Consider the following 24,475-nt stretch of genomic DNA (forward strand, 5'->3'; position numbering starts at 1 on the left):
CGACACATTTATACAGCCGTATTTCGCACATGACTATGAAAAGCGGAAGAGGAAGTAGTTGCTTCCAATGTAGACAATCCGAATGAAATAGGATCTTCCCACTGTGATCCTGTTAATGATAAACTACAAGTTTACTCTAAATTACTAAAATATCGATATTTTAATGTGAGAATCAATTCTAGAACATAAATGACTGGTATCAGAGGAATTGATATTTCAGTATTGAACCGCACATCACTATTAACCAGCCACTGACTTATGAATTTTGTGGCTCCATTGTATATTGGTTTTCAAATCTGCTTAGCTTAATAAGAGGTTACTTGTCCAGTTCCAAAACAAATATTCTCTTTGTGGGTTGTGTCAGGAAGGAAGATACCAAAATATCCAGAGCTTCCTGTTGTGACAAGATCTTTCACATGGAATTCCAATAAAATTGATTCATGTTTGTGGCTGTAATGTGACAAAATGTGAGAAAGTTCAGTTCAACGATTAAACTGGCCTTAAAACTTTATTTTTTTTAACATTTATTTTTAAGCTATGTTTTTCCAGACATCTTTTTGACGTACTTATTTATGATGTATTTTTATTTTTTTCATGTTGACAACAGGAAATTTCATATTAAAATGAAATTATCTGCGAGAGCTGCCTGTTGTGACAAGGTGGCAGACAAAGAAACAAAAAACAAAACACAAAGTACTAATAAGAGACTTTATCTAAATTTTGATTAAGAAGCCCCTACATTATTATGTATTCCTTGAAATTTAAATGAATTATCATTTTTTAAAAAGTGCTAGCGTATTTATCTCTACATTTTTGCAATTGCTCGCTTTTTCCTTTACTCATTTTGATATATTTTCTAAGTAAATAATTATTTGTGGACAAAATCATCCAACTCTTGTTGTGATCTTGCTCTGTTACAGTAATAATCCAGCTGCTCTTCGCTGATGCCTTGGGTACGTTTAATTCAACACAGTGAAAGCACAATGTCCTGCTGTTGTTACAAAAGCAGAACTTAACTCACCCCTGACCAAAAAGCTGATTGTTCCGGGAGGGATTTGGACACCAGAGCTATAACTTTAATCACAGACACAAGGATTAATTTGCATCAAGTGTACAATATTTTCCAGTATTAAAGTAAAAATGTAACTTGTATGTTGTAATTGTTCTTTTTGTGTCAAGGTATACATCTGGAGTTCCACGAGGAAGCTAAAAGTTGGATTGGGGCCTTGGCGCACTGTCAGAGAAATAATTCCTCGCTGGTTGAAATATGCAACAAGACTGTGAGGGTTGAAGTGAAAAATCTCTTGCAAAATAAAATCTTGCAGGATGGTGTGTGGATTGGCTTGGAACGACCAATCTTTGGCAACAAGGATGAATGGAAGTGGATTTCAGGGTCAAAACTACTAAATGCTCAGTTGAACAGCACTGATTCAGTCAACGGCTTAAACAACCACTGTGGAAAGATTGTCTTCGTTAATGAGACAAAAGAAATTAAGTGGCTGGATGCCAGCTGTCATGAAAAAATACCTTACATCTGCAAAGGTAAGCTGCTGATTTGTTTGGGTCAGTCTGGCATGATATTGATACCAAATGTTAAATTCTCCCCTTTTCCAGGTTTGAAATTTTGAGGATGCTCATATACAATCAACTGAATTGTTTTGAGTGAGTGGTTATTGATTTTTGTGAAAGAAAGGGAAGCCAGCAGCTGCAGCAGGCAGGAGAAAGGCGATGACGACAACGATGGCAGCAAAGAGAAAGGCGACAGCGGCGAGGAGGAAGGCAACGGCAGCAAGGGGGAAGGCAACAGCAGCAGCGAAGAGAAAGGCGACAGCGGCGAGGAGAAAGGCGACAGCGGCGAGGAGGAAGGCAACGGCAGCATGGGGGAAGGCAACGGCAGCAGCAAGGAGAAAGGCGACGACAGCAAGGAGAAAGGCTACAGGATCTAATGAACACTGAAAGCTAACTAAAATACTATTTTTAAAATAAATAAATAAATAAGGAAATATTCTGAGTTTTAGTCTTTATGTTTTTTAAATCTTGTTTCCTGAGACTTTGGATGTCTACATGAAACTGACCTGGCTGTCTTCCTGTTGTGTTTATGCTGATTTTCTAAATCTTGACCTTTATGCCATTTTAATTAAAATACAAAATGTTTTTTTGATCTCTCATTGTTGTTTGAGTTAATATATTTGTATGTGTCAGAATCCCTGTGTTGAGTTTTGTTCACTCTCAGTATTTCCTGGGTTTTTTGTATATTGATATTCTAAGGTTTTGTTTATCATCTAGTTCAGTTTTGGGGTTTAGGCCTATAGTCTGAGTCTTTTATGTATTCCTTCCCTAGTTATCAGGTTTCCCTTTTGTTTTTGTTCTGTCTAGTTTTCATCTATTTGTGATTCCATGTTTGCAACTTCCTGGTCCTCGTATTAGTTGTGTTTGCTGTTTTATTGTGATAGTTTCTTGTTTAGTGTGTGTTGCCCAAAGATGTACTTCCCCTGTCATGTTACCCCTGATTTGTCTCTGCTGTGTTCACATCTGTTTCCACTTCCATACTCACCCTCTTGTGTTCATACTATTCCTGTCTGCCTATGTGCCCTGTCAGAGAATCTGTTATGTTCCCATTAGCGATCTGTCTAGTTCCTGTCTCATGACGGCCCTCTTCATGTTTCGGTTTTCTGTTATTTCCAGTTTAGATTTTTTTTTTAGTTCGGGTTTATGTTTTGGACTTTTGCCTTTGTTTTGTACCAGTTCCATCAGCCTAATAAAAGCGCTCACTTTTAAACCTCCATGTAAGCATTTATGTCTGCCAACTATACAAACACTGACAGTATGCTGTTCAAACAAACTGATAAGCTTCTATTTGTTTCCTATTTGACTAAACACACCCTCCTACTTGAAGGTCTTTGGACTTTTTGTAATTTCCAAATTTCAAATTCAAATAGCTTATACACTTGGATTTACAAGATATTTGAGCTTCATTTTAGCTTTGAGATTCATTTACTAGTCAAATTTGTGAATTAAGAGTTATTTAATGTATAATGTAAGAAATTGCACACACATAATTATACAAAAAACATTAAAAAGTAAGTAAAAACAAAACAGCTGAGTTTTTTAATCTCATCTGTCCTGGTTATGAGAAGAATGCAGGGAGCATTTGCCGTCAAACTTCATTCAAATTGATAGTTTTAATGTGACGATCAGGTACTTATGTATCAAGTTATTTTGTACACTGACTAATTATTCAACAAATAATATCAGCTTGCAATTGTTAATGCACTCTTTCATGCCATAAATACTCAGAGTCCTTATTTAATGCCAGCTACAGGACAATATTTAAAAGACAAAAGCTAAAAGACAATTGTGTGCTCTTCAAGTTCATTGTTTTTAGTACACAGAAATGTAGATGTCCTAAATGATGTGTAACATCGTGTCATTTGCATATTTGGTGCAGCAAGTTGTGTTTGCCTAAAGGCTAATGCTCATCCAGTACATACAGTGGCTTGCAAAACTATCCGGCCACCTTGAACTTTTCCACATTTTGTCACATTACAGCCACAAACATGAATCAATTTTATTGGAATTCCACGTGAAAGACCAATACAAAGTGGTGTACACGTGAGAAGTGTAAATCCAATCGAGAATCTATGGCAAGATCTGAAAACTGCTGTTCATAAATGCTGTCCATCTAATTTGACTGAGCTGGAGCTGTTTTGCAAAGAAGAATGGGCAAGAATTTCAGTCTGTAGATGTGCAAAGCTGGTAGAGACATAGCCTAAAAGACTGGCAGCTGTAATTGCAGCAAAATGTGGTTCTACAAAGTACTGACTGAGGGGGCTGAATAATTACGCACACCCCACTTTTCAGTTATTTTTTTGTAAAAAATGTTTGGAATCATGTATGATTTCCATTCCACTTCTCACGTGTACACCACTTTGTATTGATCTTTCACGTGGAATTCCAATAAAATTGATTCATGTTTGTGGCTGTAATGTGACAAAATGTGGAAAAGTTCACTTGTTCCTGCCTAACTGGCTTCAGGGGTATTTCAGCAGACACATCTGGGTTACACAAACAAAGTTCAACTGAAGATTAAACTGGCCTTAAAACTTTATTTTTTTTAACATTTATTTTTAAGCTATGTTTTTCCAGACATCTTTTGACGTACTTATTTATGATGTATTTTTACTTTTTTCATGTTGACAACAGGAAATTTCATATTAAAATGAAATTATCTGCCTTCCCCTCTTTCCTGAAAAAACAAATTCCTGTTTCTGTGTAGCTAATGCAAATATGAATACAGAGACTGTATTGTGAGATAACATGAAAGTTGTTTTTTCAGTCGAATAGAATGCAAATGTGTGCTTTTCACTTTTTTAAGAACAGCATGTAAGTTCAACATATCAGGACATAAAAAAAATCATTTGATCAGTTTTAAATTAAGTAAATACAGCCTAAGATGATAAACAACACATCAGATATTACTCTGTGTTATTATTTATTCTATGAAAACTAAACCAAAATGCAGAAGAAAACTAGGTACACTAGGTGCACTGTTACTGCTTCCATAGGAAATAACAGAGTAAGAAGCAGCCAGGTTCTGCTAATGCACTTGATTACAGCCAGTGTCTTTTCTGATCATCAGATAATCTTAGGAAACATGTTGTTGCTGCCTGTCAGTCTGTGAATGGTTACAAAACAATTTTATATTTGAAGTCAGTTTTTCTACAGTGAGAAAAGATATTGACACATGGAAAGCAAGACAGCAGCCAATCTCTCTAGGAGTGGACATCCCAAAAATTCATAAAGGAGGCTTAGACTGACCAAACTGCATCTCACCAAACCAAAAGACTTCTGGATCAGACTGCAGCATGGATGTTAGTACTTTGTATGAGCTAAAGTTGTTACCCCCAAGCTCCAACCTGCAGGCCCCAGGTGTCTGACCTCTAACCCTTGCTGCAGGCCCCATGTCCATTCAAGGCCCTTGTGCAGTAGCAGTAACAGGAGTAGTAGCAATGGTAGTTGTACTAGTATTGTGCAACACACATGCAAGCAGGCTTCAGAAACTGGCATTCTTCTGACCTGCAAATGGTGAAAACATCCCACATATGCATGTCATACTCGTAATTGAAATTTTGATAAGTAAAATGTCATCATAAAAAGAGTTTAAAGCTCAATTTGGCATAGACACAGACTTTATTAATCACCCAGCAGGGACATTCACAGTTACAGCAGTACATGGGTCAGGAAGAGAAAGTGAATCAGAAATATAATATAAAAATAAACAAATTACAAAAAACGGTGCACAAATTTAAAATTAGCCAAACAATCTATACGAGAGTAATTACTACTAATCTATAAATGACTGTTATATATAACAAATACACTCCATGTCAGTATAAAGCTGAGTGTCATTCCTGATCAGTTGATGCAAGACTTATAAATTAAAGCTGTCTGCAAATAATAAGCAACCAGTTTGTTCAAAAAGTAGCACAAACAAAGAAATGACTCAAAATTTATAACTGGAACTCGGCTGATATTCCAGCAGACAATAATTAAAAGTTTTTTCTGCCTCCATAGATTAAGAATTTTATGTTTAATTATTTAACAAGACCTGTGACTTCAAAGCATGTGCATTCAAATTTCGGAACAGGCTCAACATCGTTGTTGTTTATTGGATTTTACTTTGCTGCTTTACTTTGAGCAGTCTGGTTTTCTTTTTTTCTTTTTTTCTTTTTTTTGTTTGGTTTTTTTTACATTTTGTCTTGCGAGTGTGCATCAGTTTGATTTCATTAACACAAACTTTGTATGCAGTTTACAACAGAGGTAAAGAGATTTAAACACACCAGAATCAAACAGCTAGGAACAAAACTAAATGTACTAAAGAACAAACCAAAAAAATCAAACTTGATATTTAAATAGCACAGCAAGAAAGTCAAAACTATGATCTTAGGTAAACTATTCCAGGTTTATGGCATGTCTAAAATCTGTCACAAATAATTCTATTTTCAGTTCAGTTTAATTACATAGTGCCAAATCACAACAACACTTGTCTCAAGGTGTTTGTAATTTAAGCTAAAGAACCTACAATAATACAAACTATTAAAAATAATGACATCCAAAATAGTTTTCCTGTGAAACACAACAGTAGCTTGAAAATGCACATGTGCCCAGTACTAACTACCTTGAAATTGTCCAGGTGTCTTCCTTGCTAACCCTGATAAGAAGAAACCCGAGTAGCCATGGAGGTCAAATCCTGTCAATTCCTCTTTTTAACAGTAGCTCCCCTATTGATCGTGGCACTTATAGTAAACAATACTCAGACTTCTACCTTTAGTATTTTAGAAAAGGTTAGAAAGTGAATGTCCACAATTTAGAATTTAACTGCAGAAAGAAATTTAGCAAGAGCAAAGAAAATTCAAATAGTAAAAATTACAAACATAAAGAATTCACATCACTGCGCATACAGTCACAAATAGATAGAATTTACTTCATGTTTCCTTCAGCAGTTCTACTTCAATTAGATTTGTCTTTAATATATTTTCACATAAATATTTATTGTTTTAATAAAAAGTTATTTATATTAGTTATCCCAAAAACTCATGATACACCTGCCTTTACAGGGTTAACTAGAGAGTCGCCATGTGTATGTTTATGTAGCTCCTCTCTAGATGTGTAACCACAGTGGCAAATCAACTGTTAGTGATTCATTCAAGTGTCAGACTATATATAAACCACATCCTCGTTCTCCTTCCTTTCATTATCTCATGGAATAAGATTAGTAAACAGTCATCAGAGGAAGGGAGACTTTATTTTAAACAGAGAAAATGTTGACTTGCTACTGCAGTAACCGTGACAGATCAGGTCAATATAAAGTACCTTTATACAGCAAAGATTAAAAGGAAATGAACTGAAAATTATATAGCTACTAACTTTTAAGGAGGAATGCTTCCTTATATGAATTAAAAAACACAACTTAAATATAGAGATTACTTTTCTGAATGCAAATTATACTTCGCATGGGATAATGTGGCATAGAGATAAGGTAAATGTGTGCTATCCACCTTACCCAGCTTTATGTCTGCAGTACTGGTAGATAAGCAGGCAAGTGAACCTTTTAAATCACATTTGAAAACATGAAAAATGAGTCATAATGTGAAATCTAAAGCACTAAATTAATTCTACAAGTATACATGCAGGTGGTGGCAGATTAACTAGTGATTCAACAACACTTCCTGTAAACATAATACTAAAAATACAAGCTTTTTCATATTGTGGCTGTGACTCAATATATTGGTTTGCTTGTCATGAAAACTGATAACCACATATTTGTTTCCCATTTGACTGAACACACTTTCTCACTGTAAGGTCTCTGGATCTAGATTTACATACATACTTACATAGGGTAAAAAAGGGAAGTACAACACTGTGAACTAATTCCAGTATGAGTTTCCTGTTATCAGTTTTTAAGGATGACTTGAAACAGCAGCTGAAAAACACAATAGTAAAATATGCTTGTTTAGATTTGTTGCATACTCTGAGACAATTATAAAGAAATCTGATCCACTATCAAGAAATATTAAAAAACAACAACAACAAAACATGCTGCATAAATGGTTCCAGCCTTTGCTATTTTGTAAACTGTAGCTAAGAAATTGACTTCACTGCAAAGCTGGTACACTATAGGCAGACAGGTATATGGTGTTATATTACAGAAACCATCAGAGCTAAATGTCTACATTTCAGTGGAACCCATTGCAAGCATCATGTAAAGCATACAGTAAACAAATAAGAATGACTGTCTCTCTCAATACAGCATTTATTGAGAGAGTAATAACAGACGCACCCTTGATTTCATGAAGAAGAGAAACAAGCATAATGTATTGATGTACAGAATTTAGATGGAGGTATTTGGTGGTTAGACTCCAATGGGATGTCTCGGTGGAACGTCACCCCCACAGTGATACAGATTAGATTTAGTTTTATAATCAAATTATGTATCTTCTTTTAAATCAGAGGACGGGCATACAATAGCTAATCTGTTGTTAAAGTTGCACAGAATAACCTGACAGAGTTTATTTGGATTCATTTATTAGAATGTTTGTTTTCCCCCTTACTATATCAGACTATATTATTATATTAGAAATGTTAACCACACTGCATATCCACAGGGCCTTAGGGGATTCTTCTTCAAAAAAGAAAGAAAGAAGAAGCCAAATAAGCATTTGTGGGTGTGTTTCTTTAGTCAAAACAGGTGACATCTGAACACCTGTGGATCTCTATAAAACAACATCACATTTCTATGCCTGCATTTATATCACAACAACTAAAAAATCTTAATGGGGTAAGTACAAGATCTGTCTGAAGAACACAAATATAGAAATTTGGTTATATGTGATTGATCTTTAAAAATAAACTTACTCGTTTAGTTTAAAAAGAAAAAGGAACATTTGGTTTGGTAGGTCTAAGCAACGTGTTTGATTAAAGGAGCTATTCGTTTTCTATACCAGCTACAGTCTTAAGAGAATTGAATCATTATTACAGTAGTTTATATATGTTTATACAAATAAACTACTGTACTCAAAACTTCTGGCTATGATGATTTTATGATTAATGGACAAACTGTTTCGACATTTGCACTAAGTACTAGAATCCAAGTTATCATTATTAAGTGTTTCTGTATCATGAAAACAAGTGTACAGTATATAATGTGTATCTATTTGTGTATCTATTTGAATGCCTAGATTGTACCCTAACTCTAGTTTTGCACCTTGGATATGTAATTTTCACAGTTACATTAACACTTGGGCAAAGGGTGAAAGTATTTTAACTTTTCTACGTGAATGTGCTGTGTATGTTTTTTTCATAACTTTCCAATATTTTTCTGGTCATGTTTACAGGTCATGGCAAGACTGACCTATCTATCACTGCTGCTGGGTATGTTACCAACTGATTGGTCATAGTTAGAAACCTTAAAACGTTATTTTATCAAAATTACAATTATCAAACCCAATCACTGTAGCAATTCACACAGAGGAAGAACCTATTCTCTGCTCTAGTAAATGCACTATTTTCATTTTAAGAAAAAGTTATTTGGTTTTGTTCAATCCCTCTGAAGCTTTAAAATCCATGTTTCTTGTAAAGTTCGTGCTTGTCTATTATTTATTTTATACATTTGTTCCTGCATTTCTTATTTTTACTTTTTTTCAAACAATTTATTTTTTACTGCATATCATTTTCTCTAATTTATTGATAAAATAAAAGGGAAAAGGGAAAGCAAAACACCTATGGTAATATATATATACAAGGAAACTAAATACAGTTTGTGTGATCAACAGTCCAGATGTTCAGCTGTTCCTCAGAAGATCCAAAAATAGATTGCCCTGCTAACTACATAGTTGACAGTTGGAACTGGACACTTCAATGTTTTCAAACCAGCCCAAAGCCTGACACACTGATGCTTGTGGGTCAGACATTGGATCACTGTATGCCTGGGAACAGCTTTAATATGTACAAAACTAGCTGTTTGTCTTTGCAGGTAAATGGAGGTAAGCTCTCCAAACCCCATTTTTGTTCTTATCTCTACTAAATGTCCATAGTTAAAAAAAAAAACAAAACAACATAAAACAAGATGTCTGCATGCTGTGTGTTCTTACATATGGTTTCCAAGGACCCCAAATAAAACTGACCAACATAAAACCTGGCACTGCTCAGAACTGCAGCAGCATATGCATTCCAGCTGACAGAAATCATTGTGACAAAAATCTTACTAAGGACAGGTGTATTAACTTTACACCAGGGTAAATATGTCTTGCATCCGTTCTGCTGCTAATGTAATCTTAAGAATCCTACATAGTGTACATTACAGGTAATTATTTTTTCTTACAGAGAGAAAATATGTATCTCCTTGGAACATAATGGGAAGGTAAGGATGGAATTTAACTGCACTCAAGAACACCCAGGCAGTATCTGTAATGACACGGGTAAGTTTTATTCAACATAACAAAACCATCTTACTGCGTTTGAAGCAGTTTTTTAGAACTTTTTCAACTTAGAGCTTTACCACACACACAAAATAGAAATGACTCTGTAATTAAAAAATCACTGCTGACTGTTGTTTATCGTTGAAATATGACTCAACATATGATATGCCTCCAGGAGAAATGTAGCACTAGACTAGTCAGAAGAAAAAATACAAATGACCAAATAAAAGAATAACGTAGAGATGAGACTTTGTACATGCTAAAATAAAATTAAAATTATAGTCATTGTAAAATGATGTATATTTACCTGCATTGAACCAGATTTTTTTAATTGAATGCCCAATATACAAAACTAAAAATAGCTTTGCATTTGCAGCAGTGAGGCAGAAGATTGTTTTGTGTCACCACATCCTAAAATCTGTGTTGCAAAAAACCTTAACCTACCCTTTCTGTGTTCAGATCTGCAGTTCCACTCAGTAAACAAAACTTGGATTGATGCATTGGAGCACTGTCGGCAAGACAATTCCTCCTTGGTTGAAATCTACAATGACGCAGTCGATATTGAAGTTAAAAATTTGCTGCAAAATAAAACAGAGTCACACACAGGGGTGTGGGTTGGCCTGGAACGATCCATTTTTGGCAAAAATCCTGAATGGAAATGGATTTCAGGGTCAAAGGTTTTATATTCTCAGTGGAACAACAGTTTTCCTGTAAACTCCTTAAACAACCACTGTGGAAAGATCATCACAGTTAATGAGGCAAAAGAAATCAAGTGGCTGGATGCAAACTGCCATAAAAAACTGCCATTCATCTGTCAACGTAAGCTGCTGTTTTGATTAAGATTAGGTCAGGTATAAGCACCCGGATGTTTTTAAATCTCACCTTTCTTCAATTGCCAGGTCTGAAAAACAACATTTGCTCTACTAAAGCACCTACTCTGAATCCAGGTAAATCTACTGAAACTATTTCTAGTTTGAAAGCAGAAACTTGTAACTTTATGTTCACTTCATGTTCCTTAGAAAGAATGTATGCAAACTAAAAACACAAGTCATTCCGTTATTTGTTTTTTATCATTTTAAATTCACATTTGTGTTTTGGGTTACAGTGCTTTGCATTGACAGCAGCAAAGATTGCATATAAGTCAATCACAAATAGGATATACTGCATCTCCCTGGTCACACTGAGATGAAATTCCTGAGGAAACAGATGAATGACCCAACATATCCAGTGTATAAATACTCTCTTCAAGCTACTGTTGTGTTTCACAGGAAAACTATTTTGGATGTCATTATTTTTAATAGTTTGTATTATTGTAGGTTCTTTACCTTAAATTACAAACACCTTGAGGCAAGTGTTGTTGTGATTTGGCACTATGTAATTAAACTGAACTGAAAATAGAATTATTTGTGACAGATTTTAGACATGCCATAAACCTGGGATAGTTTACCCAACATCATCGTTTTGACTTTCTTGCTGTGCTATTTAAATATCAAGTTTGATTTTTTGGTTTGTTCTTTAGTACATTTAGTTTTGTTCCTAGCTGTTTGATTCTGGTGTGTTTAAATCTCTTTACCTCTGTTGGAAATCAAACTGATGCAGATTTCTTTAGAAAAATACACACTCACAAGACAAAATGTAAAAAAAAAAAAAAAAGGAAAAAAAAAGAAAAAGAAATCCAGACTGCTCAAAGTAAAGCAGCAAAGTAAAATCCAATAAAAAAAAAAAAAAACAACAATGTTGAGCCTGTTCCGAAATTTGAATGCACATGCTTTGAAGTCACAGGTCTTGTTAAATAATTAAACTGTTGTGATATTTTGATACCATGGTAGCATTTACAGGATATTGTTTTGTAGTGATATTATACAGGAAAAGAGTTACTCAATAAGGCCCATTTACTAGTTGTTTTTCTCTTTCTCTCTGACCCAAGAATTGATGTGTAAGAATCACAGGCTGGTACCCCAAGGTCGAAAATACCACAGAGACGAGACCACTTCCTTACTCCCATCCTCCCTTCCTTATCTTTTAGAAAAGAGCTTGTTAAAAAGCCAGGTGGTTTGTTTCAGAATTCACTAATGAAAGAACTCTGTATTCTATGTCTAGGAGTGTATTTTGCTGGGATGATCATAAATTGTAACTGAAGAGATAAACTACACAAAGGATACTTCTTTGCTCACAAGGCAGGAAGACGTTTCCTTATTTGGTCTGTACCGGTTTGAACTGAGAACATGCTGACACACGAACCTTTTTCCTCTATATAAGCTGTTGTGTACTTAATAAACCTTTGAGTTGATTGTGGGAGAGCAATCTGAACAGTCTGTGTCACTTTGTTCTCCTAACTGCTCCCGGCGCTGTAACTAACCCGCTGAACGGCATACCTGAGTGTTACTTTGAATAATTAGGAGTCTTATAAGGAAAGGACAAAACTCTGCTTATCGCTCACGCCACGGAGGAAACCCGGGATGGAAATTTCCTTCATAAACATAAAATTCTTAATCTATGGAGGCAGAAAAAACTTTTAATTATTGTCTGCTGGAATATCAGCCGAGTTCCAGTTATAAATTTTGAGTAATTTCTTTGTTTGTGCTACTTTTTGAACGACCTGGTTGCTTATTATTTGCAGACAGCTTTAATTTATAAGTCTTGCATCAACTGATCAGGAATGACACTCAGCTTTATACTGACATGGAGTGTATTTGTTATATATAACAGTCATTTATAGATTAGTAGTAATTACTCTCGTATAGGTTGTTTGGCTAATTTTAAATTTGTGCACTATTTTTGTAATTTGTTTATTTTTATATTATATTTCTGATTCACTTTCTCTTCCTGACCCATGTACTGCTGTAACTGTGAATGTCCCTGCTGGGTGATTAATAAAGTCTGTGTCTATGCCAAAATGAGCTTTAAACTCTTTGTATGATGACATTTTACTTATCAAAATTTCAATTACGAGTATGACATGCATATGTGGGATGTTTTCACCATTTGCAAGTCAGAAGAATGCCAGTTTCTGAAGCCTGCTTGCATGTGTGTTGCACAATACAACTACCATTGCTACTACTCCTGTTACTGCTACCGCACAAGGGCCTTGAATGGACATGTGGCAGCAAGGGTTAGAGGTCAGACACCTGGGGCCTGCAGGTTGGAGGTTGGGGCTAACAACTCTAGCTCGTACAAAGTACTAACATCCAAGTGGTAAATGGTGTTACCTCTGAGAACTATAAGACAGAGTGCTATGAAAATAGTTTGTGGCCATGTCCACACTGATACGTTTTCGTTTGAAAATGCATCGTTTTCTCTCCATTTTGGCCTTCCGTCCACACTGATACGCCGTTTTTGGTCAAGGAAAACTGAGCTTTTTGAAAACGCTCTCTAAAGTGGATAATTTTGAAAAAAGCATTTTGCGTAGCAGTGAGGACTGGGAAAACGGAGGCTTTCCAAGTCCTCACTGCATTTGATGCAGTGTAATGATGCATTTTAGTAATATGATGCAGTCTGATCCAGAAGTCTTTTGGTTTGGTGAGATGCAGTTTGGTCAGTCTAAGCCTCCTTTATGAATTTTTGGGATGTCCACTCCTAGAGAGATTGGCTGCTGTCTTGCTTTCCATGTGTCAATATCTTTTCTCACTGTAGAAAAACTGACTTCAAATATAAAATTGTTTTGTAACCATTCACAGACTGACAGGCAGCAACAACATGTTTCCTAAGATTATCTGATGATCAGAAAAGACACTGGCTGTAATCAAGTGCATTAGCAGAACCTGGCTGCTTCTTACTCTGTTATTTCCTATGGAAGCAGTAACAGTGTACCTAGTGTACCTAGTTTTCCTCTGCATTTTGGTTTCATTTTTATAAAATAAATAATAACACAGAGTAATATCTGATGTGTTGTTTATCATCTTAGGCTGTATTTACTTAAAAAAAAAAAATCACCTGATCAGTTTTAAATTATGTCCTGGTATGTTGAACTTACATGCTGTTCTTAAAAAAGTGAAAAGCACACATTTGCATTCTATTCGACTGAAAAAACAACTTTCATGTTATCTCACAATACAGTCTCTGTATTCATATTTGCATTAGCTACACAGAAACAGGAATTTGTTTTTTGGGGGGGGGGGTTTTCGGGAAAGAGGGGAAGGCAGATAATTTAATTTTAATATGACATTTCCTGTTGTCAACATCATTTTTTTTTAAAAAAATACGTCATAAATAAGTACGTCAAAAAGATGTCTGGAAAAACAGCTTAAAAATAAATGTTAAAAAAAAATAAAGTTTTAAGGCCAGTTTAATCTTCAGCCTCAAATGAAACCTCCATTTCATTTGAAGCTGTTGAACTTTGTTTGTGTAACCCAGATGTGTCTGCTGAAATACCCCTTAAGCCAGTTAGGCAGGAACTAGTGACATCTCAGAGGGCTGATACTTTTTTAACTAAATGATTTAAAGCTGTTAAGCCTAAAGAGCAGGTTTGACACCTTTGGCTGTGACGTTGGGGGTCAGTCCTGCAGCAGGAAGCACTATGCACATGTTTCCATGTCTTACGTTGGGATCTCGCAAGTTTTTTCTTTCTTCATGTCAACATGTCAAAAAGTACATCCATTATAAGAAGAGGCAGATAAACCATGGCCCTCATTTACTTCCATGTGTGTGGAAATGTTTTTACCAGCAAAGAAACAAAAACATGCAAAAACACAAACACAGTGCCTAATCTCTCTGGCTGTCCACAAAACAGGAGCAAACTCACCTAATTAAATGGCAAAGAACTATGCTAATCTTCCACTAACATACAAGCAAATCTGACCACAGTAGGACAGATTCCACATGTTAACCATCACTTTCCAAGATGACGTCAAGCGCACACTGACCAGCAATAATCCTGCAACCACAAAACACAGAGCCCAGTGTTGCTGCTGGAGCTAGATATGCATGTACACAAATGAGCAGCTGTTCAGGTGTGGCAAACGTGGAATACAGAGAGAGCAGCTCTCTTTCATGACGAGGGCAAAAGGTGACTGGATGTAACAATAACATTTAACCAACAGGATTAAGTGTTTGTCTGTAAGACGTTTGTCTGTATTTTGGACAGCATGTTGTTGTGATGTTTAGCACTGTCACCTCGCACCAATAACTAAGAAATCTGTTTGCCATCCTCAACTCCACAGAATAATTAAAAAGCACTCATTAAATTTAAATGTGTTCAAAACACTGTTAGTGTACTGCTGATGAGTTGGGATGCTTGGGTGTTCCTGAACGTCCTATCAGGATGAACATCCAAATAACTTTTTCATACATGCATTTTTTCAAACTGATAATCACAGTTTGCAGTTGTTTAGTTTATCCAAATCTAAAATTCTCCTTCCTAGATCTTCATTGACTTTCTTTAATTTTTCCCATTGTTAAAAGTATCTCACAAGCATCCTGAAGTGAAGGAAGTGGAATGGCTGAAATTGGCTTTGAAACAAGTCAAAAGTAACCAAGTATGCACATTATCACCATCTAGTGCAGACCTTCCCAAAGTGTGGGGCCCACCCCCTAGGGGGGGCGCAGAGCCATTGCGGGGGGGGGGGGGAGCGCGGAATGTAAAGGGGAAAAAACAAAACCGCTTGGACACTGCTAGCACGGGGCGCCCACAGAAACGCAAAGCAGGAGATGAAGCATCGCTGAATATGTTTCCAAACCAACTTCATTCTAAGCCAAAGACTAGAAAATATGGTAAAGCAGATCTTCCCTTTGGTTTCACCTGCACAAGTGCAGAGGTAGGTCTCCCCTGCAGAATTGGTTTTCCCTGTGTCGGGAGCAGCGCTGGGCTGTTCAAATCACGGACAAACATTATCCCACAGCTGTTTATGTTTTTAAACCCACTTTGCACAGAGAGGCATTTTTTGAAAAATGTATTGATAGCAATGTTGAATAGTATTACAAAAACTACACCTAAAATCACACCGTGACGACTCTGCCTTTCTAAATGGAGGGACAGTAACTGCGTGTGTAAGCGTGTAAAACCTGCATAGTCAGATTAACAGTATTTTGTGTCCATCTGCCATTCTGTAATTCATCTCATGTAAACAATAACGTGGCGCACAGCGTGACGTGAAAAAGGCACATACCTTTGACGTTGTGTGACCAACTCTGTATTCCTCGTCCACACGTAAACGCAAAAATGAGTTTAAAAAAAAATCTCCATTTTCGGTGATTCAAAGCGTCGTTTACGTGTGGACAAAACAGCTGCGTTTTCAAAAATACCCGTGTAGGTGCGGACGTAGCGTAAAAGAGTTAGTAGTTTATTTTATTACTACCTGTAATTTATTGCAGATTACTTGTATTTGCTTAATTGTTTACTAAATGTTTGAGGTGTAAATAAACCGCAATGGAGCAAAATATGGGGGTGTGTGATTGGAGGATGTGTTTGTGCGCGCAGGGGGTGGGATCTAATGGGAGAGAAAAAGAATGGACACACGCACACACAGTAGATGTCTAATCTTTACAGTGTATTATGGGTTTTCAGATCATTCTGAACATTAAAGTCAAATTTGGCTCAAATGTAAAATAACATTTTATAGTCAAAGAACAGTTGTGTTTTTATAACAATTATAAAATGTTAGATTTCACAAAGCAACACCAAGTCTAATGCAGAAATGCTTCTGTTCACCAATCCACTTTCAGGAAACCCTCATAGGCCCAGAGCTTCTTTCTTCACACTGCAGCCCAACAGGACATTTCCAGCATCCACACACTCTCTCACACACGGTGCTGAAAACACAACACAGACATTAAAGCAATGAATGTATGGAGGGAAGAGAAAGTAGATTGTAGCTTGAAACAATTTTTTAAACATTTTATTCTTTAATTAGCGTGTTACTACCATTCTGAGCACGGAGCCATGAGGCAGCCTTCATAGCCAGAAGCTCCCACTCGTCCTTTGCATCCATCTTGAAACCATGAAGCCAGATCAGAGCCAAAATGGTGGCCCACACTTCACTGTTGGCCTAATTCAACAAATCAAAGACAATAAAATAAAACAGAGGACACACAAAGAAAAAGAAAAAAAAATCCTACATGATTTTACTTTCTACAACCAGTAGTATTAGTTATTTCTGGCTGCTTAGTCACAAGGTGTCACCAAGTTGTGTAGCTCTGCATATTTGATTTGGCAGATTATTACACTGGATGCTGTTCCTGATGTAATCCCAAAGGAATTTCTGTCTAGACGTGTGATTACCACCAGTGTTTTAGCTTCTGATATACAGAGGTTTATTTTCAAGGCCTACATTTAGTTTGACTTCATTGTCATTTGTTTTTTGTTGTGTTTTTAATTACATCATGTGTTTCTGTTCAAATCATGGAACATGAGCATGAAGCATCTGACGTACAATAACTAACATTATCATTTTGTTTGTTATTATTGAAACTGAAAACAACAACAACAACAACAACAATCTTTATTTATAGAGCACATTTAAAAGCCAAGGGCATGCCAAAGTGCTTTACATAAAAGAATAAAAGAATAAAACAATTAACACTATAACATCAGAGTCATATAAGTGTGGAATTATGTTTACAGGTAAAAACCACTAATAAGAGTAAACTATAGCACATAGCTATAGCAAAGTAAAGCTGTACCATCAAACACAGTGATAGAGAACATAGACAACGCAAGACAAACAGAAAAATTAATAGAATAACTCACTGCAAACAAGGCCAGGATTTAACTGGTAGAAAAAGCAAGTTCAAACAGATATGTTTTAAGCCGTGATTTAAAAGATTGAATAGAATCAGACGCCCGGATGCCAATCGGGAGACTGTTCCACAGCTCAGGTGCAGCTAGAGCAAACGCTCGATCACCTCTAGACTTCAAACGAGATCTGGGCTGAACCAACAATAACTGTGAGGATGATCTTAAAGCCCTCGCAGGAGCATATGAGTTTAAGAGTTCCTTAAGATAGCTTGGTCCTGTGTTATTAGTAATTTTAAAAGTAAGCAACAGAATTTTAAATTGAATACGAAATTTCACAGGCAACCAGTGCAGATCAGCAAGGACGGGAGTGATGTGAGCAAACTTCTTAGTTTTAGTTAGAATGCGTGCAGCGGCATTCTGGACTGTCTGTAATCTATGTAGAAGGGTAGAGTGGAGACCAAAATAAAGTGAATTACAATAATCTAGCCTTGACGTTACAAAGGCATGGATGAGCTTTTCCAGGTCATTGTGCGGGATATAGTGTTTGGGCTTAGAAATAAGGCGAAGTTGGTAAAAACTGGATCTGACGACAGCAGACACTTGTTTATCAAGTTTAAATGAGCTGTCAAGTAGCACACCCAGATTCCTAACAGTGTCAGAGAAAGAGCTAGTGAGAAAACCAAAGGCATCACGAAGTTTGGCACGGAGAGCGTCACTACCAAAGATCATAATTTCAGTTTTCTTATCATTAAGGATAAGAGTATTTGCCAGAAGCCATTGCTTGACCTCACACATGCACTCTCGAAAGCTACTCAAGGACAGAGCTAGATCATCATTTAACTCAAAATAGATCTGGATGTCGTCGGCATAATAATGAAAAGCAATGTGGTATTTCTCAAAGATAGCACTTAAAGGAAGCATATATAATGAGAACAGGGTAGGGCCTAACACAGATCCCTGGGGGACACCACAGCAAACAGGTACAGCGGAAGAAGACGAGGTGGCCAAGTGAACCGAAGAGAGCCGATTGGAGAGGTAAGATTTAAACCAATCCAAGGCAGCGCCCTTGATGCCTACAGTGTGCTCTAGTCTCGCCAATAGTATGTTATGGTCAACCATGTCAAATGCCGATGAAAGATCCAATAGCACTAGGACAGAGGGGCGTCCATTGTCAGCCATTAATAAAAGGTCATTAAAAACTCGGAGCAGCGCTGATTCAGTGCTGTGATGTTGTTTGAAGGCCGATTGAAATTTATCGTTAATGTTATTCTCATCCAGGTAGGTCTGAAGTTGAAGCAGAACTACCTTCTCAAGAATTTTGGCCACGAAGGGAAGCTTAGAAATCGGCCTATAGTTGGCATAATCATTTTGATCGAGGTTACTTTTTTTAAGAACAGGTTGGATTATAGCATGTTTAAAAGCTGATGGTACATAACCGGAAAGCAAGGAAGAGTTCAATATGGACAATAGACAAGGTCCAATTGCACTAAAACAGTCCTTGACTATACGGGATGGAAGAACATCATGTACAAGATTAGTATTGTTCAGTTTCTCAATTAGATGCTTCAGAGTAGGGAGAGAAACAGGTTCAAATTGACAAAAAGTAGTAGGACAATCAGGAATGGACATACGATCTGTCACCAAAGGAAGAGTAGATTTAAGACATACGACTTTGTCTAAAAAATAACTTGAAAATTTTTCACAAAGATCCGGGGAGCACGGCAGAGGCATAGAGGGGCAGGGGTTGACCACAGAGTTAAAAATTTTAAATAAAATTCGAGGATTGTTGCCATTGGTGGTGATAATTTTAGATAGGAAAGCTGCTTTAGCCGTTCTGGCCCATACGGAAAAGAAATAGTAAAAACTTATATGTGATTACTCATGAAAGTGGCCACTTTCATGAGTAAATCATATAAGGCTTACATGATTTACTCATGAAAGTGGCCACTTTCGCATTACTTTCATACATTGTTTTAGTAAGTATCCAAAACATACAAGTTTCATTATATAATTTTTCAACGGATCTTATATCTGTTTTCACACTTATATGCTTTTCATACAAGTTTCACACAAGACAGATACAAACTTTATAAGATTTATATATATCTTTTCCATATGGGGGCAGCTGATTGAAACTTCAAGCGGCTAATACATAAAATGTCATATGATGACTGGAGATTATCTTTCCTCCACCTCCTCTCATCCCGCCGACACATACATCGTAAAGCGCGAACAGAATCATTTAACCAACATTGTGAGTAGGTTCTGGGGCGTTTCATTTTGATAGGTGCTACAATGTCAAGGATAGAGGAGCAAGGATAGAGGAGCATGTAACAGTCCACCTTTTCAGGCTTTGACTTTTCCACCTCCTCGTTGGTCTTTCCCAGTGCAGTAGCCAGAGCTGGATCAAGCAGCCAGCAGCCAGACGCCCCCTGCAGGGAGACCAAGTGCAGCAAAGGGTCTCTGGGTGGCTGCCCGGGGGCAGCAGCTGGAAAACCAAAAATGAAATAAAAACTAGACCCGATTATGGTGTTAGATGAGAAGACAGAACTCTATAAACCACCTTCTTGTAAACTATGCAACAAATAAACATTTTTGTATTTGAGATCAACATCACAAATAAAATGTTTTCAACAGTGTGAACTTATTAAATAAAAATAAAAGCTGGCAATAACACGCCATCAATTACCGAGGTTTTAATGAATACCATCTGAAAGTAAGTGAGTTGAAAGCTTGATAAATTATGATGTAAAGTATGCGGTTCACATGCTTAACAGAGAAAATATATGGCCAATGAATTAAATTGTTTTGACCTGATTTATTAGAATACAAGACTAATTATTCAATGGCAGAAAACTGGATCTCATTATCTAAGCAACTGAACTAAACATTTTACAGTCACTTCCATTCGATGTTAAATTCCCTTCATGTCTACCAAGAATATACATGCTTTTTTTTTCTTATTTTATTTTAACCCTGCAATTATAACTGATGGGTTCACACACATTAAGAAAATAATAATTTCCAGAGGCACAAACAAACCCTGACATACATGATGTTCCGGACCACCATACCAACTCCTACATGTAACAGCTCACATAATTTCCTCTGTGTCTAACCGTTTGTGTATTCACAGAAATGCCTAAATTACAAGTACAAAACATGGATTCTTACATTTATTAAAATTGTTTTTCTGTATGTACTCTTTTTATTGCTTGTTTGCTCCTCTAACTGATGCATATATGAAGAAAAATGTGTTCAAAAGGATTGATCCATAAGCCTAAACCACACAAGTGTGTACAATGACTTGGGTGTGACTTTTGAAGACTCACACCAGCTTGAATTCACACACAAATACGAAGCAATCTGACCTCACCTAAAACTAATTTCAAAATGCGTACATCTGTACATCAATACGCATTTGCAACCCTTTTGAGACTACGTACTGTCTCTACATACATATGTTACTTATACACATACACACATGGAGGACCACACTATGTGATTACTACCGTATGAATAGAAATGTGTTTTACTTACCCATGTCATGCACAACTCCTCGAAAGATAGACTCTACATCACAAGATTAAAATGATAAAACAAAAGAGGATGGCATGAGATGAAGACATTACATTTGATTTACTTAAGAAATATCAGGCAATATTTCTTGCTTCTGAGGTGATTAGTGACTTGAAAATTATTACTCACACACACACACACACACACACACACACACACACACACACACACACACACACACACACACACACACACACACACACAAATTAAAAAAATAAAATAAAATACATGACTCAACCTTCACTTTCTCTTTAAAGATACAGCCCATTATAACCAGCAGTAATAATGGTCTTATACATAAAGTACTGCATATTTCACATGTGAAATAAGTTAAAAAAACAAAACAAAAAAAACAAAACAAAACATGATGGGTTTTTTTCCACATGTACATCTACACACATCTACACATTTACATAGATGTTTAAATGTGTCATTTAGGTTCTATTTACCCTTGGCAGTTCTCTCACACTTTGCCATGGAGTTGGGCACTATAATGTAAAAAAGAAAGAAAGAAAGAATTTAACACACGCACAAAAAAAACGTCAGCAAATTCTTATGAAACGTACTAAGGAACACTAAATTACTGACTTGTTGATATACAAATACAAAACAAATAGTATAAAAGTATTTAAGTGTATATCATTGTAACCTTTCTAATTAGAATCTTGATTTCTTGGAACAAATATTTTAAAGTCAATCTCCCTTTTTGCTTTTAGATAATCTGAACATGACTCAGATATTCTGTCCTTTTATTCACATTCATCGGTCTTTATCTTTAAGGAAAGCAAATTACCATGAGAAAATCAGGTTAATATTTCATGTTAACATGTGATGTCTCCACATCATACTAAGTTTTCGTCTTTGGAGAGTCTCACAGCAAGTTAAAACATTACTACAATATTTAAACTGTATTTAAATCTAAATGCTGATAAACATCACCTACATTTAAACATTCAAATTTTGGACACATTGACTTATTAAATGATCTCTTTCATTGTTTTTACTCTTTTGTGCAGTGAAGAAGAAATCACTGCATTGTTGAAGGAGCCAAACATACACATACGGCCTTCTCTGAATCTCACAAAGGGATGGTATCTGTCACAGTTTTAATAGGGCCACATTTTAATAAGTTAGATTTCTAATTATTTACTAATTCAGAAAAATACATTTCACATGGAAGGAATCACAGCTAGATTATGATGCTTGTATGAAAATGTTGTGAAAGTTAGACATTTCATTTGCTGTTTAGATCAGCAAGTTAAGTTTAGTTAAGCTTCTGAGGTCATTATTGTGACTTGCAGCTTGTCATAAATTGTACTATAAGTACAGTGGCTTGCAAAAGTATTCGCCCCCCTTGAACTTTTGTCAAGGGGGACGAAAATTTTGTCACATTACAGCCACAAACATGAATAAATTTTATTGGAATTCCACGTGAAAGACCAACACAAAGTGGTGCACACGTGAGAAGTGGAACGAAAATCATACATGATTCCAAAAATTTTTTACAAAAAAATAACTGAAAAGTGGGGTGTGCGTAATTATTCAGCCCTCTGAGTCAATACTTTGTAGAACCACCTTTTGCTGCAATTCCAGCTGCCAGTCTTTTAGGCTATGTCTCTACCAGCTTTGCACATCTAGAGACTGAAATCCTTGCCCATTCTTCTTTGCAAAACAGCTCCAGCTCAGTCAGATTAGATGGACAGCGTTTGTGAACAGCAGTTTTCAGATCTTGCCATAGATTCTCGATTGGATTTAGACACCAGACAGGTCAGGGATAAAGTTATTGAGAAATTTAAAGCAGGCTTAGGCTACAAAAAGATTTCTCAAGCCTTGAACATCCCAGGGAGCACTGTTCAAGCGATCATTCAGAAATGGAAGGAGTATGGCACAACTGTAGACCTACCAAGACGAGGCCTTCCACCTAAACTCACAGGCCGAACAAGGAGAGCGCTGATCAGAAATGCAGCCAAGAGGCCCATGGTGACTCTGGACGAGCTGCAGAGATCTACAGCTCAGGTGGGGGAATCTGTCCATAGGACAACTATTAGTTGTGCACTGCACAAAGTTGGCCTTTATGGAAGAGTGGCAAGAAGAAAGCCATTGTTAACAGAAAACCACAAGAAGTCCCGTTTGCAGTTTGCCACAAGCCATGTGGGGGACACAGAAAACATGTGGAAGAAGGTGCTCTGGTCAGATGAGACCAAAATGGAACTTTTTGGCCAAAATGCAAAACGCTATGTGTGGCGGAAAACTAACACTGCACATCACTCTGAACACACCATCCCCACTGTCAAATATGGTGGTGGCAGCATCATGCTCTGGGGGGGCTTCTCTTCAGCAGGGACAGGGAAGCTGGTCAGAGTTGATGGGAAGATGGATGGAGCCAAATACAGGGCAGTATTGGAAGAAAACCTCTTGGAGTCTGCAAAAGACTTGAGACTGGGGCGGAGGTTCACCTTCCAGCAGGACAACAACCCTAAACATAAAGCCAGAGCAACAATGGAATGGTTTAAAACAAAACACATCCATGTGTTAGAATGGCCCAGTCAAAGTCCAGATCTAAATCCAATCAAGAATCTGTGGCAAGATCTGAAAACTGCTGTTCACAAACGCTGTCCATCAAATCTGACTGAGCTGGAGCTGTTTTGCAAAGAAGAATGGGCAAGGATTTCAGTCTCTAGATGTGCAAAGCTGGTAGAGACATACAGCTGCCAGTCTTTTAGGGTAATTGCAGCCCCCTCAATTGACTCGGGGGGGCTGAATAATTACGCACACCCCACTTTTCAGTTATTTATTTGTAAAAAAAAAAAAAAAAAATGTTTGGAATCATGTATGATTTCCATTCCACTTCTCACATGTACACCACTTTGTATTGGTCTTTCACGTGGAATTCCAATAAAATTGATTCATGTTTGTGGCTGTAATGTGACAAAATGTGGAAAAGTTCAAGGGGGCCGAATACTTTTGCAAGCCACTGTAAAAGCTTGCACATCTTTAATTGCTGACTAAGGAATCAGCCAATTACAACAACTGTCAAAACAAATACTGCAGCAACTGTGTAGTTAATGTTTGACATTTAACATTTCAAATAAGTGCAAAAACAAATATGTTGGTTTCTTTGTTTTTATTCTCAGAAATGTGTATGTGTAGATGTGTGTTGTCACTCAGCTTTTACTTACTAAAAGCGGATGGAGCAGGAAATGGAGCAGCAGCCATGCACACTATATTTACAAAAAAAAATAAAAAA

The 24,475-nt window shown here is 36.6% G+C and overlaps 1 protein-coding gene across 1 annotated transcript in view; it reads right to left on the reverse strand.

Moving 5' to 3' along the window:
- Positions 1-16,441: 16,441 nt before the first annotated feature.
- The window catches only part of LOC308400832 (von Willebrand factor A domain-containing protein 5A-like), a 41,608-nt gene continuing 33,574 nt past the window's right edge, over positions 16,442-24,475 (reverse strand). The window contains exons 17-22 of the mRNA XM_080888825.1: positions 24,408-24,449; positions 21,678-21,716; positions 21,190-21,222; positions 19,992-20,137; positions 16,837-16,960; positions 16,442-16,724 (exon numbers count right to left, since the gene is read on the reverse strand). Coding sequence (XP_080744951.1) covers positions 16,645-16,724; positions 16,837-16,960; positions 19,992-20,137; positions 21,190-21,222; positions 21,678-21,716; positions 24,408-24,449 — 464 coding nt within the window. The 3' untranslated portion in view covers positions 16,442-16,644. The remainder of the gene's footprint in view (positions 16,725-16,836; positions 16,961-19,991; positions 20,138-21,189; positions 21,223-21,677; positions 21,717-24,407; positions 24,450-24,475) is intronic.

The sequence above is a fragment of the Rhamphochromis sp. 'chilingali' genome (assembly GCF_963969265.1).
Source record: "Rhamphochromis sp. 'chilingali' genome assembly, chromosome: 8".
Taxonomy (NCBI): Eukaryota; Metazoa; Chordata; class Actinopteri; order Cichliformes; family Cichlidae; genus Rhamphochromis; species Rhamphochromis sp. 'chilingali'.